The 10783-nt window shown below is 61.9% G+C and overlaps 1 protein-coding gene across 1 annotated transcript; it reads left to right on the top strand.

Moving 5' to 3' along the window:
- The first annotated feature begins 684 nt into the window (after positions 1-684).
- On the top strand, positions 685-5890 carry SIVA1 (SIVA1 apoptosis inducing factor). The gene is made up of 4 exons (XM_057544681.1): positions 685-860; positions 2995-3189; positions 3911-4067; positions 5742-5890. Exons 1-4 carry the CDS (start codon positions 743-745, stop codon positions 5797-5799), a joined length of 528 nt encoding a protein of 175 aa, XP_057400664.1. The 5' UTR covers positions 685-742; the 3' UTR covers positions 5800-5890.
- Positions 5891-10783: the final 4893 nt, after the last annotated feature.

Genomic DNA, 10783 nt, shown 5'->3' on the forward strand with positions numbered 1-10783 from the left:
GGACGACCCCGGGGGCAGCGGACAGGATGAGGGTCGGGTGGGCAGGCGGCCGGCAGAGGCCGAGGTGGAGCCGAAGCCGCACGGCTCTGTCAGAGCCCGACATTACGTCAGGCCTGCCCCGCATGACGCAGCAGGGCCTGGAACCCGGCCCGTGACGTGTGTCCAGTGCGTTCATGCGGCACTCTCCACTTGTGAGGGCGGGGCAGTCCTCCAAATTAAGAATTACAGAAAAGTGAATCATCCGCGGACTTTTGGTGATTTAAACGGAGAAGTATAACCAGTTTCGAGAGTTGTTTGGGGAGCAAAATTAAAAACAACCGAAACGCCCTTCCCTTCCGCACCTCCTCGTACGAGTCCCTCCCACATGTCGCCTCCGACCTATCACGAGCCGCCCCTCACACGAGTCACGCCCACGATGTCGCCTCCAGCCCATCCTGCGGCGCGTGCGCACCACACCGCCTTCCCGCTTCCCCACCCCCGGGGCGCCCACTCCGACCCTTGACCTCTCCCGGACTTTCCCGCGTCTCCGAGTCCCGCCTCCCGGCGCACGAGCCCCGCCCCCGCCCCGGGCCTATCCCGCGTCGCGCCGCGCAGCAGCCCCGCCCCGCCCTCTTCCCGGGCCTATCCCGCGTTGCGCCGCGCACCAGCCCCGCCCCCGCCCCGCGCAGGGGTTGGCGCGCGGCTGTGACATCATGGGCAGGCGAGGCGCGGCCGCGGAGCTGCGCCGCTGCGGGCCGCGGCCATGCCCAAGCGGGGCTGCCCCTTCGCGGACGCGGCCCCGCTGCAGCTCAAGGTGCGTGTGGGCCGGCGGGAGCTGAGTCGTGGCGTGTGCGCCGAGCGCCTCACGCGGGAGATCTTCGGTGAGTGAGGGGAAGCGGGGTCGGGCAGGCGGTCTCCGCAGGCCGCGCCCCCTGGAGCCGGGGGCCGGGGCCAGCCGCCCGGCCGGGTTTGGAAGCAGCGATTTGGGCGCTGTGAATGCGCCCGCGTCCACGACCTGTCCCCGCCCTCCACCTTCGCGAAACAGGCGGCCTCCGCGTGGGGCCGAGACGGGGCTCTGTCCTGTGGGAATGCTGGACTCGCTCAGGAGCCAGCCCTGGTCTGACCGGCCTCAGCGAGAGGCCGGGGAGTGGGATGTCCCGGTGGAATAAGCCGGTAGAAGCACCTGTTCTGACCCGAGAGGCGTTTGTGGAGCGCGCCTTCCTTGCCAGGCGCTGCGGCTGCGGGAGACCCTGCCTTGCGGTCTACTGGGGGGCCAGCCAGAGAAGGACTCTCCAGAGGTCATCAGGGCAGGCACGGGTCGCTGCAGGACCAGCTGCAGGCTGTCAGAGGTCTCGTGGAGGAACAGAGTCGAAGCCGAATCCTGCAGGGTTAGGCAGGCAGAGAGGGAGAGGAAGGGAATTCCAGGCAGAGGGAACAGCCTATGCAAAAACCGGGAAGCCGGAGAGTGCTGTCCGGTTCATTGTGGCTGGAGTGTCCAGTTCCAGAGATGTAAGGACACTGACCTAGGAAGCCTTCTCTGGCTTCCTCATGCAGGTTTTCGGGCGCATTGATATTATTGATCATCACTTCGGGGAGGTTAATACCCTGGGGTAACTACAGAGTGGAATTTACCTTAAGTAGTGGTTGGAGGCACAAGGTTTGTGCGTGTAGAACAGTCAGATGGTTACCTGGGTGTCTGTGATTGAATGGTGCTGCCGTGCATTAGGGATGTGGGGAAGAGCCTAGCCTGGGGAGACCCTGCTTCTCTTCCTCCTGCTGCTCCCCACCCCTCACCCCCGCCCCGCTGCCCCCATCAGCAGCTGCTGTGCCCTTTCTTTTCTTGCACACGCAGGGTTGCAAACGCAAATGCCTTTCGAGGCCTTGCAGGTGATAAAAATGAGTGAAGCTGTGAGTACTATGGCCAGACTGCAAGTGTTATCCTCTCAGGACCTTCAAAAAATGTAAACACTGCAGACAGAAGAATTAAAAATAAATGGGGGCTAAGTCAGTCTAGCTCTTGACCACGATGTTCTGGAGCATTTGCAGGGGCTTGTCCTTCGCAGGGCCCCGTCACAGAGGGAGTGCTAGGCTCCCTGGGCATTCCCTAAGAAGGGCAGGACATAGGCCAGCGTGAACTCGTGTGTAATGAATTCCAAGCCTGAACCCTGGTCTCTTTATCTTGAACGGACCACAGGCCCTTGAAAGCAAGTATTAGCCTCACCACATGACCTCCCCCCAGTCCCACCCTGTTATAAGTGGGGGTGGGGAGGATTGGAGGAGGAGGAACTGGGTGTGACGGGGCTGTCATCAGCCGCTCCATTTGAGTTACCCAACTGTGTGTTTCTGTCGGTTTCACTTAGCACCAGCAGCTTCTGAGGTCTCCACCCTGGCTCTGTTGGGACAGGGCAGAAAACCACAAACAAAGCATTTCTGGGGCTGGCACCTGGCATTTGACCTTGTGAAATCCCCCAGTGCCCTGAGAAACCACCTCAGCTCTGGGGTCAGGGGGTGGGGGGATGTCCAGGGCCCACAGAGGGCTGGGAAGTTCTGGGGTACCTTGTCCGGAGCTGGTTGCTGCCATGCCGTCTGCTAGCAGCTCCGTGGTAGGTGAAGGGGTGCGTGCTGCCTGGGGGGTGGACTCAGCTCTGAGTCTCTGGCTGTGCGTTAGCTAGCACTCCACAGCGCAGAGCTTCCTCTGCTGGACGAAGCCGGCCTGTGGGTGCTGCGGAGGAGACGAACGGCAAGGAGGTGAGGCCACACGTGTGGAAAATGAGCAGAGTGATAGGACAGGGAACCCAGGTGGGGCTGTAGGGTCCAGAACCTTCCTGGAGGAGGTGGCCGCTGAGCCCAGGCAGGAGGTCAGGGTGGGACCCAGCTCGCCAGGGAGCAGCATGGTCTGGGGTGGCTGGATAACCACGCAGGAGACCCGGCCACGCGCAGCTCAAGGGACGAGGTGGCCACGTAGGTGCCTCCGTGCTGCAGCGGTGTAAGCGGGGAAACGGTTGTCCTCCGCAGAAAAGACCACGCAGCTCCTCTTCCGCGGGGCCCAGGCCTGCATGGACCCCGCGTGGGAGGAAGGCTGCGCCATCGTCGACACTCCGGAGTCCCCGAAGCCTGGCCCCACGGAAGCCCCTCGGGCCGCGCGCGGGCAGATGCTGATCGGGCCCGACGGCCGACTGACCAGGAGTCGAGCCCAGGCCTCCGAGGCTGGTGAGTGAGGCCCACGGCAGGCGCTTCCCAGCTGTGTGCTAAGGACGGGGTGTGGCAGGGGCTTTTCCTACCTGGGCTGGCGGGAGCCGGGCCTGAGTCTGACAATATGAATAGGGCGAGCGCCTGCAGGCTCCTGACATTAGGAGGCTCTGCTGTCACCAACATCCACGTCTGGTAGCTACGAACAGCTTCTAACTGTTGGATCGGAAAGGAGCAGAGACCCCTCTGGGTGACCCTCCTGGTGTCCTGCCTGCTTTCCACCTGCAGCTCTCCCACGGAGTCCCATCTGGGTGGGAAAAGCCTGTTCGGGTCCCTGTGCAGTGTGGGGTGCGTCTCAGAGTGTCACCTGTGTCGCTGGTTAAAAACTCTCCCGCCCCCGGGTCTGGGTGAGGCAAAGGGACCCCTGTGTTAACCCGTGATGCAGGGACCGCGCTTTGAGACGCAGCTGTGAGACACACAGGGGACGAAGGCCTAGCGACTTCCGACGCAGGTGGTCAGGAGAAGGGCTGACCCTTAGGTACCGACATTTGGGTGGTGGGAGTTGTAGGTGGGAGTCACGGAAGCCAGCTGGGATCTCTCCCTGGTGAACGGGTCTGGGTGCTGTGCTTACGCACAGGCTGTCGTCTTAGGACCTGGTGGTCGGTCAGGCGCGGGAGGAGGCGTGGCCCCCAGCCCCAGCGCTCAGGTCCCCTCTGGGCTGACGGGTGTTTCTTCCCCACAGACCCAGCCATGGCGGCGGCGGGCGCCTGCTCGTCGTGCGTGCGGGCCGTGGACGGGAAGGCGGCATGCGGCCAGTGCGAGCGGGCCCTGTGCGGGCGCTGCGTGCGCACCTGCTGCGGCTGTGGGGCAGTGGCCTGCGCCCTGTGTGCCCTCGTGGAGTGAGTGAGGGCCCTGTCGGGGAGTGGGGGCGGCAGGCCCATCCCGCATTGCCCGGTGGGACGATGTGATGCCAGTAAATGCTTTGCTCAGCTTGAGTTTTTCCAAGACCTTGAGATCCTTTCTGGAGGAAGTCCAGACCTTGCAGGTCAGCTCTGCGCTGTCTGTGGTCTGTCCTAGACCGTTCGTGCTCTAGTCCTTTGAGCCCTGGCGTCAGGAAGCCTCACGTGGCCTTCCTATGCAGCGCGCTCATTAGCGGAGGACGCCTGACAGGTGAGGGCAGGAAACAGGCGTTTGTCTGTGACTTGGGTGAGCGTGTCCGCCGCAGCTGGTGGACCCCTCCCTGCCCAGGAGGTTTCGGGCGCTGTCCTCGTCCCAGCGGCCACTCCCGGCTGACGGGTGGGGATGGGCAGTGCCCCGTAAGAAAGGTTCTGCAGATCTCAAACCAGTTTAGTCCCAGTGGCCTTTAAAACCAACCCCAACCGTGGAAAGTTAAAAACACGCCTGCTGAGAGGTGGGTTGCTCCCCGCTTGGGACGCGCTGGGCAGAAGGACGGAGGCCAGGCGTGGGCCTCCCGTGCTGGCCAGGTCAGGGGTCAGGTGCTGGGCGAGTCGTGAGTGTGGAACACTCTTTCTTTTGATTTTGCCAACTCAGTTTTTCTTTTCTTCCTATTTATATGTAAACTGAGACGGGCGGGGCCTTGCCGGTGGCCAGTGGCTTTTCCCTGGAGGGGGAGCTGCGCACAGCACAAGGGCCAGCTGAGGGGCCAGGTGGGCGCCCCGCCTGCTGGCAGCCACTTCCCTCCCCGGGGCCGTCCTCGTCCGCAGGGACTCCCGTGGCAGCCCCCTCCCGCCCCTGCTCTCTGCTGCCTGGTCCCCACGCGTCCGCAGAGCCCGCCGCGCACCTGCCTGTTTCTCGGGCCCCGGCGGGCGGGGCTCTCTGACCCGGGTGAGAAACAGACGACGCGTTCCGGGTCCCCGCGGAGGCCACGCTTCAGGCCTCCGAGCTTCAGCGCCGCCCTGGAAGCGGGCGTCCTGCCTGCACCTGCTGGCTGCCCCGTCCCCAGGGTCAGGCACGGCCGCGGGGGGCGGGGGGAGGGCATCACCGCCAAGAGCTGGAGCCGAGCTCCTGGCCCTGGACGCGGACCCTTTGCCGCTGCGCCTCAGGCGTGCTGCCGTCCCCTTTCAGCGTGTCTCCCGACCCTACCCTACCTGAGCTGCTGCCCCTGGGAGCCATCCGGGGCCAGTCAACCCTGCTGCACACCTGGCCGACGTGAGAGCCGGGCTGAGCCCCGGGGGCTCCTTAGCTGTCAGTCCGTGGGGACGGCTCCAGCGAGCACCCCAGACGTTTACCCTCGTGCTCCAGAGGCAGATATCTGTCGGGGGGCTGGTTCTAGGGAGGCTGCGGGGGTCTGCTCCTGGAGCCCCGCACTCCGCGGGTTCCGTGCTCCGGCCTCTCCCCGGACCCTCGAGCCGCCTCCCTCTGCGGGTGTCCTTCTCCAAGGACCCGGCCCTGTGGGCTCGGCCCTCTGCGGCAGTGGGGCCTCGTCTTAACGGGTTCTGTCTGGGCCCATGGCCCTGCCTCCAGATAAAGTCGAGGGACCAGGTGGGGTCGGCAGCTCCCGTGGAACTCAGCCCTAATGCCAGCTCCTCTCCCCCAACCTCGCGGTGTCGCAGCTGCAGTGACCTCCACGAGAAAGTGCTGTGCGCCAGCTGCGCCATGTTCGAGGCCTGAGGCCAGGAGAGGACAGCGGCCCTGCCTGGACGACCTCGCCGCCGTCCACGCAGAGGGACTGGGGGGAGGGGCGGGAGGGGACAGCCTTTCTATTTTGTATCTTGTTCTCCTGATCACAGAAGAGAATAAACCCTTTATATTTAGACAAGAGGACTCACTCGTCAGCGCCCCTGGGGCCCGTGGTCTGCCCGGCTCCCACCTGGCAGCGCCCTGAGCTCCATGCCAGGTGCCGCCGATTGTCCCGTTGACAGGTGGGGACACTGAAGGCCAGAGTGTGTGAGCCCAGGTGGGGTTCCAGTGCCCCTCGGGGGTGGGGCTGCGTCCCAGGCTGTCCCTGAAATGCCACCGTAATACGCCACTGTCCGGGTGGCTGGGCCCCGGGTGACCTGCCTGTCCAGTTCCGTCTGGGTGGCGCAGCCCGTGTGGCCTGAGGGAGGGGAGTGGACGAGAGGGGAAAGGGAGGGTCGCAGCCCTGCGCGGGGCCTCCTCACCTGGCTCTCGGGCCCCGGTTCCCATACGCGGGGGTCCTTGCAGCGCCGTGGGCCCAGGCCCTCGGGAGGAATCCGTGGGTAGTCAGTCCCAGCCCCTCCGAGAAACCCTGGAGGAAAAGAGTGGTTCTTTGGGGTGGGGAGCAGGGCGGTGTCCTGTGGGCAGCGGGGGCACCCACGGTTGGAGGGTCAAGTGACTCTTCGAGGGGGCTGGGCCAGGGTGGAGTTTGCCCCCGAGTGCAGAGCCTAGGACCCCTGAAGCAGGAGCGGGGGAGGGCCACGGGGAGGCGTGAGGTCTTGGGGGCGGCTGCAAGTGAGCCCAGGGGCCTTCCTGAGCTGAGAGCATTCAGAGGCCTCTCCGCTCGGCCGCGTGAGTGCGGCACGAGCCCTCGTCGTGGGGTCGCCTGCTCTCGCTTGGCTCCCGTCGAGGCCCCGGCCTCCGGCGCGGTGCCCACGTGCGGACCGCAACCCCGGCGAGCACGCGGAGAGGTGCCCCGCATCGCTCATCACTGGGGAAACGCAGCTCAGCATCACAGGAGACGCTGCCTCACACCCATCGGGGGGGCTGCTGTTTAACAGAAAACAAGCGCTGGCGGGGCCGTGCAGACCCGGGAGCCCTGTGCACTGCTGTGGGGATATAAGGTGACGCAGCCTCTGTGGAACAGTATGGCTGTTCCTCAGAAACTTAAAAGTAGAGCTCACGTGACCTGGCAGATACCCAGCAGGGATTCGAGCAGGTGTCTGTACACCTGTGTTCATAGCAGTGTCACTCACAAGAGTAAAAATGTGGAAACAAACCACGTGTCCATCAAGGGATGAATGGATAAGCAAATCGTGGTCCGTCCATACGATGGAATATGATTCGGCCTTAAAAAGGAAGGAGATCCTGACACAGACTGCAGCACGGATGGACCTTGAGGATGTCAGGCCGAGTGAAGTAGCCAGTCGCAAAAGGACAGGTCCTGTGTGATTCCACTCCTATGAGGTCGTTAGAGCAGCGGGGTTCACAGAGACAGACAGTGGAAGGGTGGGGGCCAGGGGAGGGGCCGTGAGTGTCGCGTGGGAGCAGAGTGTTAGTCTGTGAAGATGGAAAGCTCCGGAGACGGAGGCGCTGGTGCCGCAGCCACGTGAATACATTTCACGCCACCGAACTGGTCACTTAAAAATGGTTAAAGGGGTAAATTTTACATATATTTTACCAAGTAAGAATATTTAAAATGTTAAAAAGACAATTGTTGAGGGGCTTCCCTGGTGGCGCAGTGGTTGAGGATCTGCCTGCCAGTGCAGGGGACACGGGTTCGAGCCCTGGTCTGGGAGGATCCCACATGCCGCGGAGCAACTAGGCCCGTGAGCCACAGCTACTGAGCCTGCGCGTCTGGAGCCTGTGCTCCACAACAAGAGAGGCCGCGATAGTGAGAGGCCCGCACACCACGATGAAGAGTGGCCCCCGCTTGCCACAACTAGAGGAAGCCCTCGCACAGAAACAAAGACCCAACACAGCCATAAATAAATAAATAAATAATAAAGAATGAGGAAAATCTAGGCTCCTGAACTTCAGAAGTAAGAAAAAAAAAATTGTTGAAAGCAAAACTAATAATGTATGTTGGGGATTTTGAACATGTGGAAACAAAAGTTGTGACCACAGCACGGAGACGGCAAGTGGAGGTGTGTCTTCTGAGGACCGTGCGTGTGAAGGGCTGAATTTCACTCCAAGGCAAGCTGCTGAGTGAGTTACGGACTGACATCCGACAGGCCATGGCTACAGTCGTTCCTTCAGGAGAGATTTGTTCTAAATTCCACATGGGATCCTGGGTTGGATCCTGGAACAGAAAAGGAACATCAGTGAGAGAGCTGGTAAAATTGAAATAAGCCAATAAAAGAGAGAAAATGGGGGAGTTCCCTGGTCGTCCAGGGGTAAAGAATCCGCCTTCCAATGCAGGGGACACGGGTTCGATCCCTGGTCAGGGAACTAAGATCCCTCATGCCGAGGAGGAACTAAGCCTGCTCACCACAACTACTGAGCTCGCGCGCCTCAACAAGAAAGCCCGTGTGCTGCAAACTACAGAGCCCACGCACCCTGGAGCCCAAGTGCCACAACCGGAGAGAGAAAACCCACATGCCATAACTAGAGAGAAGCCCACGTGCCACAACTAAGACCTGACGTGGCCAAAAAAATTAAGAAAAAATTTTTTAAAAAAGATAAAATGGGTTGTTAAAAAATAGTTATTTAATCCAAAATGAGGGAGAAAAAGAGGAAGGAAGGCACAAAGAACCAATGGGACGCACAGAGGAACAGCAAGACGGTGTTTAAGCTCAGCCACGTCTAGATCCCACTCCTGTAGGTGATCTCAGCACCCCCGTAGGGGTGGAGACCCTCAGATTGTCTAAACAAGACCCAGCCAACTCTGTTGTCTGCAAGAAATTCACCTTGAGTATGAAGACACAAGCAAATTCAAAGGGAAAGTGTAGACTGAGTATCTGTTGAATGATGACCCATCTTTGAGCAGACATTCCCGGGGTGGCATTTACTGGGGGGCAGACCCCGCCCGTGCCGTCCCGACACCGCAGCCTGGCTGGCCCCTTGCTGGGAGCTGCTGACCTACCCGCAGCCCCCAGGGCCTCGTCTGCAGCACCCAGCCATGCCTGCTGAAACGTGGGCACTACGGGTGCTAAAGGCACTTCTGTTCCTGTCTTGCTGTGTCCCTCCCGAGGCCCGGCCTGCTGCTTGGAAGGGCTGGGTGGAACATGGGAGGGTGTTCTGGCCCCCGTGCATGCCAGGCCGTGGGACCTCCACCCTGCTGGTCCTCGCTGCCCCAGGCCGCTGTTCACCAGGCCCCTCCGGCTCTGCTCTGGCCCTGCGGCCAGGACGGGATAGCGCCCAGGAGTTTCCTCCCCGAAGTGCCCGTCTCCCTGCACCCCTACCGCTCCGCCCCGATGCTGCTGCAGGAGGCGCCTGCGCAGCCCTACCTCCGGGAAGGCCGAGAGGCTCTGGGGGCTCCGGCCTCGGCTCATTCCCTCTCGGCCCCACCCACCCGGATGGGACACGCCATCAGGGTAAGTTTGTGCTCGTGTCCATGCCCATGACCTTGAAACCTGTCCCAGGCCAAAGAATGTCCCTAAGACCATCACCCCCATCCCCCAGTTATCCCCCAACCATCCCCCCATCCCCCAAGCATCACCCAAGGAGGTCCCACGAGAAAGAGCAGCTCGTGCCCCTCTACCTGGCCAGCTGGCCGCCGCCCTCCAACACCCCCGATGCCCCAGCTCCAGCTGTAGAGGCACCTCCCGGTTTTCCACACCACATCTGCCACTTTGGGGTACCATTTGCTCGAAGTTCGAGGATAATGGAAAGATACTGCTGTAGGTTCTGGTGTCTACAATATACATTTTTTTTCCTTTTTTTATGTGTTAAAATACACACCTCTTCAAGACCCTGCCTTCAGCTCTTTGGGGTATATATGTGTACCCAGGAGTGGAATTGCTGGGTCACATGGTAGTTCTATTTTTTTTTTTTTGGAGGAACTTCCATACTGTTTTCCAGAGGCTATGCCATTTTACATTCCCACCAACAGTGCACAGGCTTCCAATTTGAAGGACGTGTTTATGTATCTGAAATCTGGATCCAAAGCATCATTTAGCAGGTAACATTTGGTGTGTTTGTGGTTTCCAAAAAAGCTGTGGAAGTGAAATAGTTCAGAGCCTATCCAAACTGAGCAATCAGGCGCCGCCCAGAGAGGCACCCGCAGGCCCGGACTGGCCCCGCCCACCCCATGCTCTGCGCAGGCGCCCCTTCCAGCAGAAGGGGCCGCCACCCCGCCCCGAGGAATGTCTTGTCAGGGTCGCCGGCCCTGGAGCCTGGAGAAGCAGGCTGTTTCTGCCCCCTCCCCCGGGCCCAGGCGCCAGAGTCCTTGGGAACGTCCAGGCCTGTCCCGGCCATGCCTGTGGGGTGAGAGGAGGAGCTGAGGCCCCGCCCGCCCCTCTGGGCAGGCGCCCGGAGACCGACGCGCGGGCCAGTGCCGGCCGCCGGCTCCTCTCCGCGCCCACCAGGTGGCGCCCACGGCACGTCCTGCTGGGCTGCTCGGGCGCCCCGGACCCACTCCCGGCTGCCCCAGGCTTGCGATGTGACCCCCGGCAGGCCGCTCTCTCGGGCCTCCTCAGGACCCAGGGCCTGGCAGTGACCCGAGTCTCGGCCTTGGCCAGCTCTGGGCCCTGCAGGGTGGCTGGTCCTTCCTGGTGGTCAGGGTCTGCGGCATTGCACCGACAGAGCTGGTAGGCAGTCTGGGTGGCCTCCTTGGGGCGTGGGGCTGGGGTGAAGCCAGGTGGAGACAGGGACGGCCAGGGCATCCCCCCTCCAGTGAGTCCCGCCGGAGTGGGGTGGGGGGACATCGTCCCTCAAAGGTCATCCCTGGGGCCTCCGGGCAGGAAGGAGAGGATGCTCCCCTCGAGTGGACTGGCCACACGCTCCTTCACCTGCCACCCAGCAAAACGAGCCAGAG

This window comes from Balaenoptera acutorostrata, chromosome 3 (genome assembly GCF_949987535.1).
Source record: "Balaenoptera acutorostrata chromosome 3, mBalAcu1.1, whole genome shotgun sequence".
In the NCBI taxonomy this organism is placed as follows: Eukaryota; Metazoa; Chordata; class Mammalia; order Artiodactyla; family Balaenopteridae; genus Balaenoptera; species Balaenoptera acutorostrata.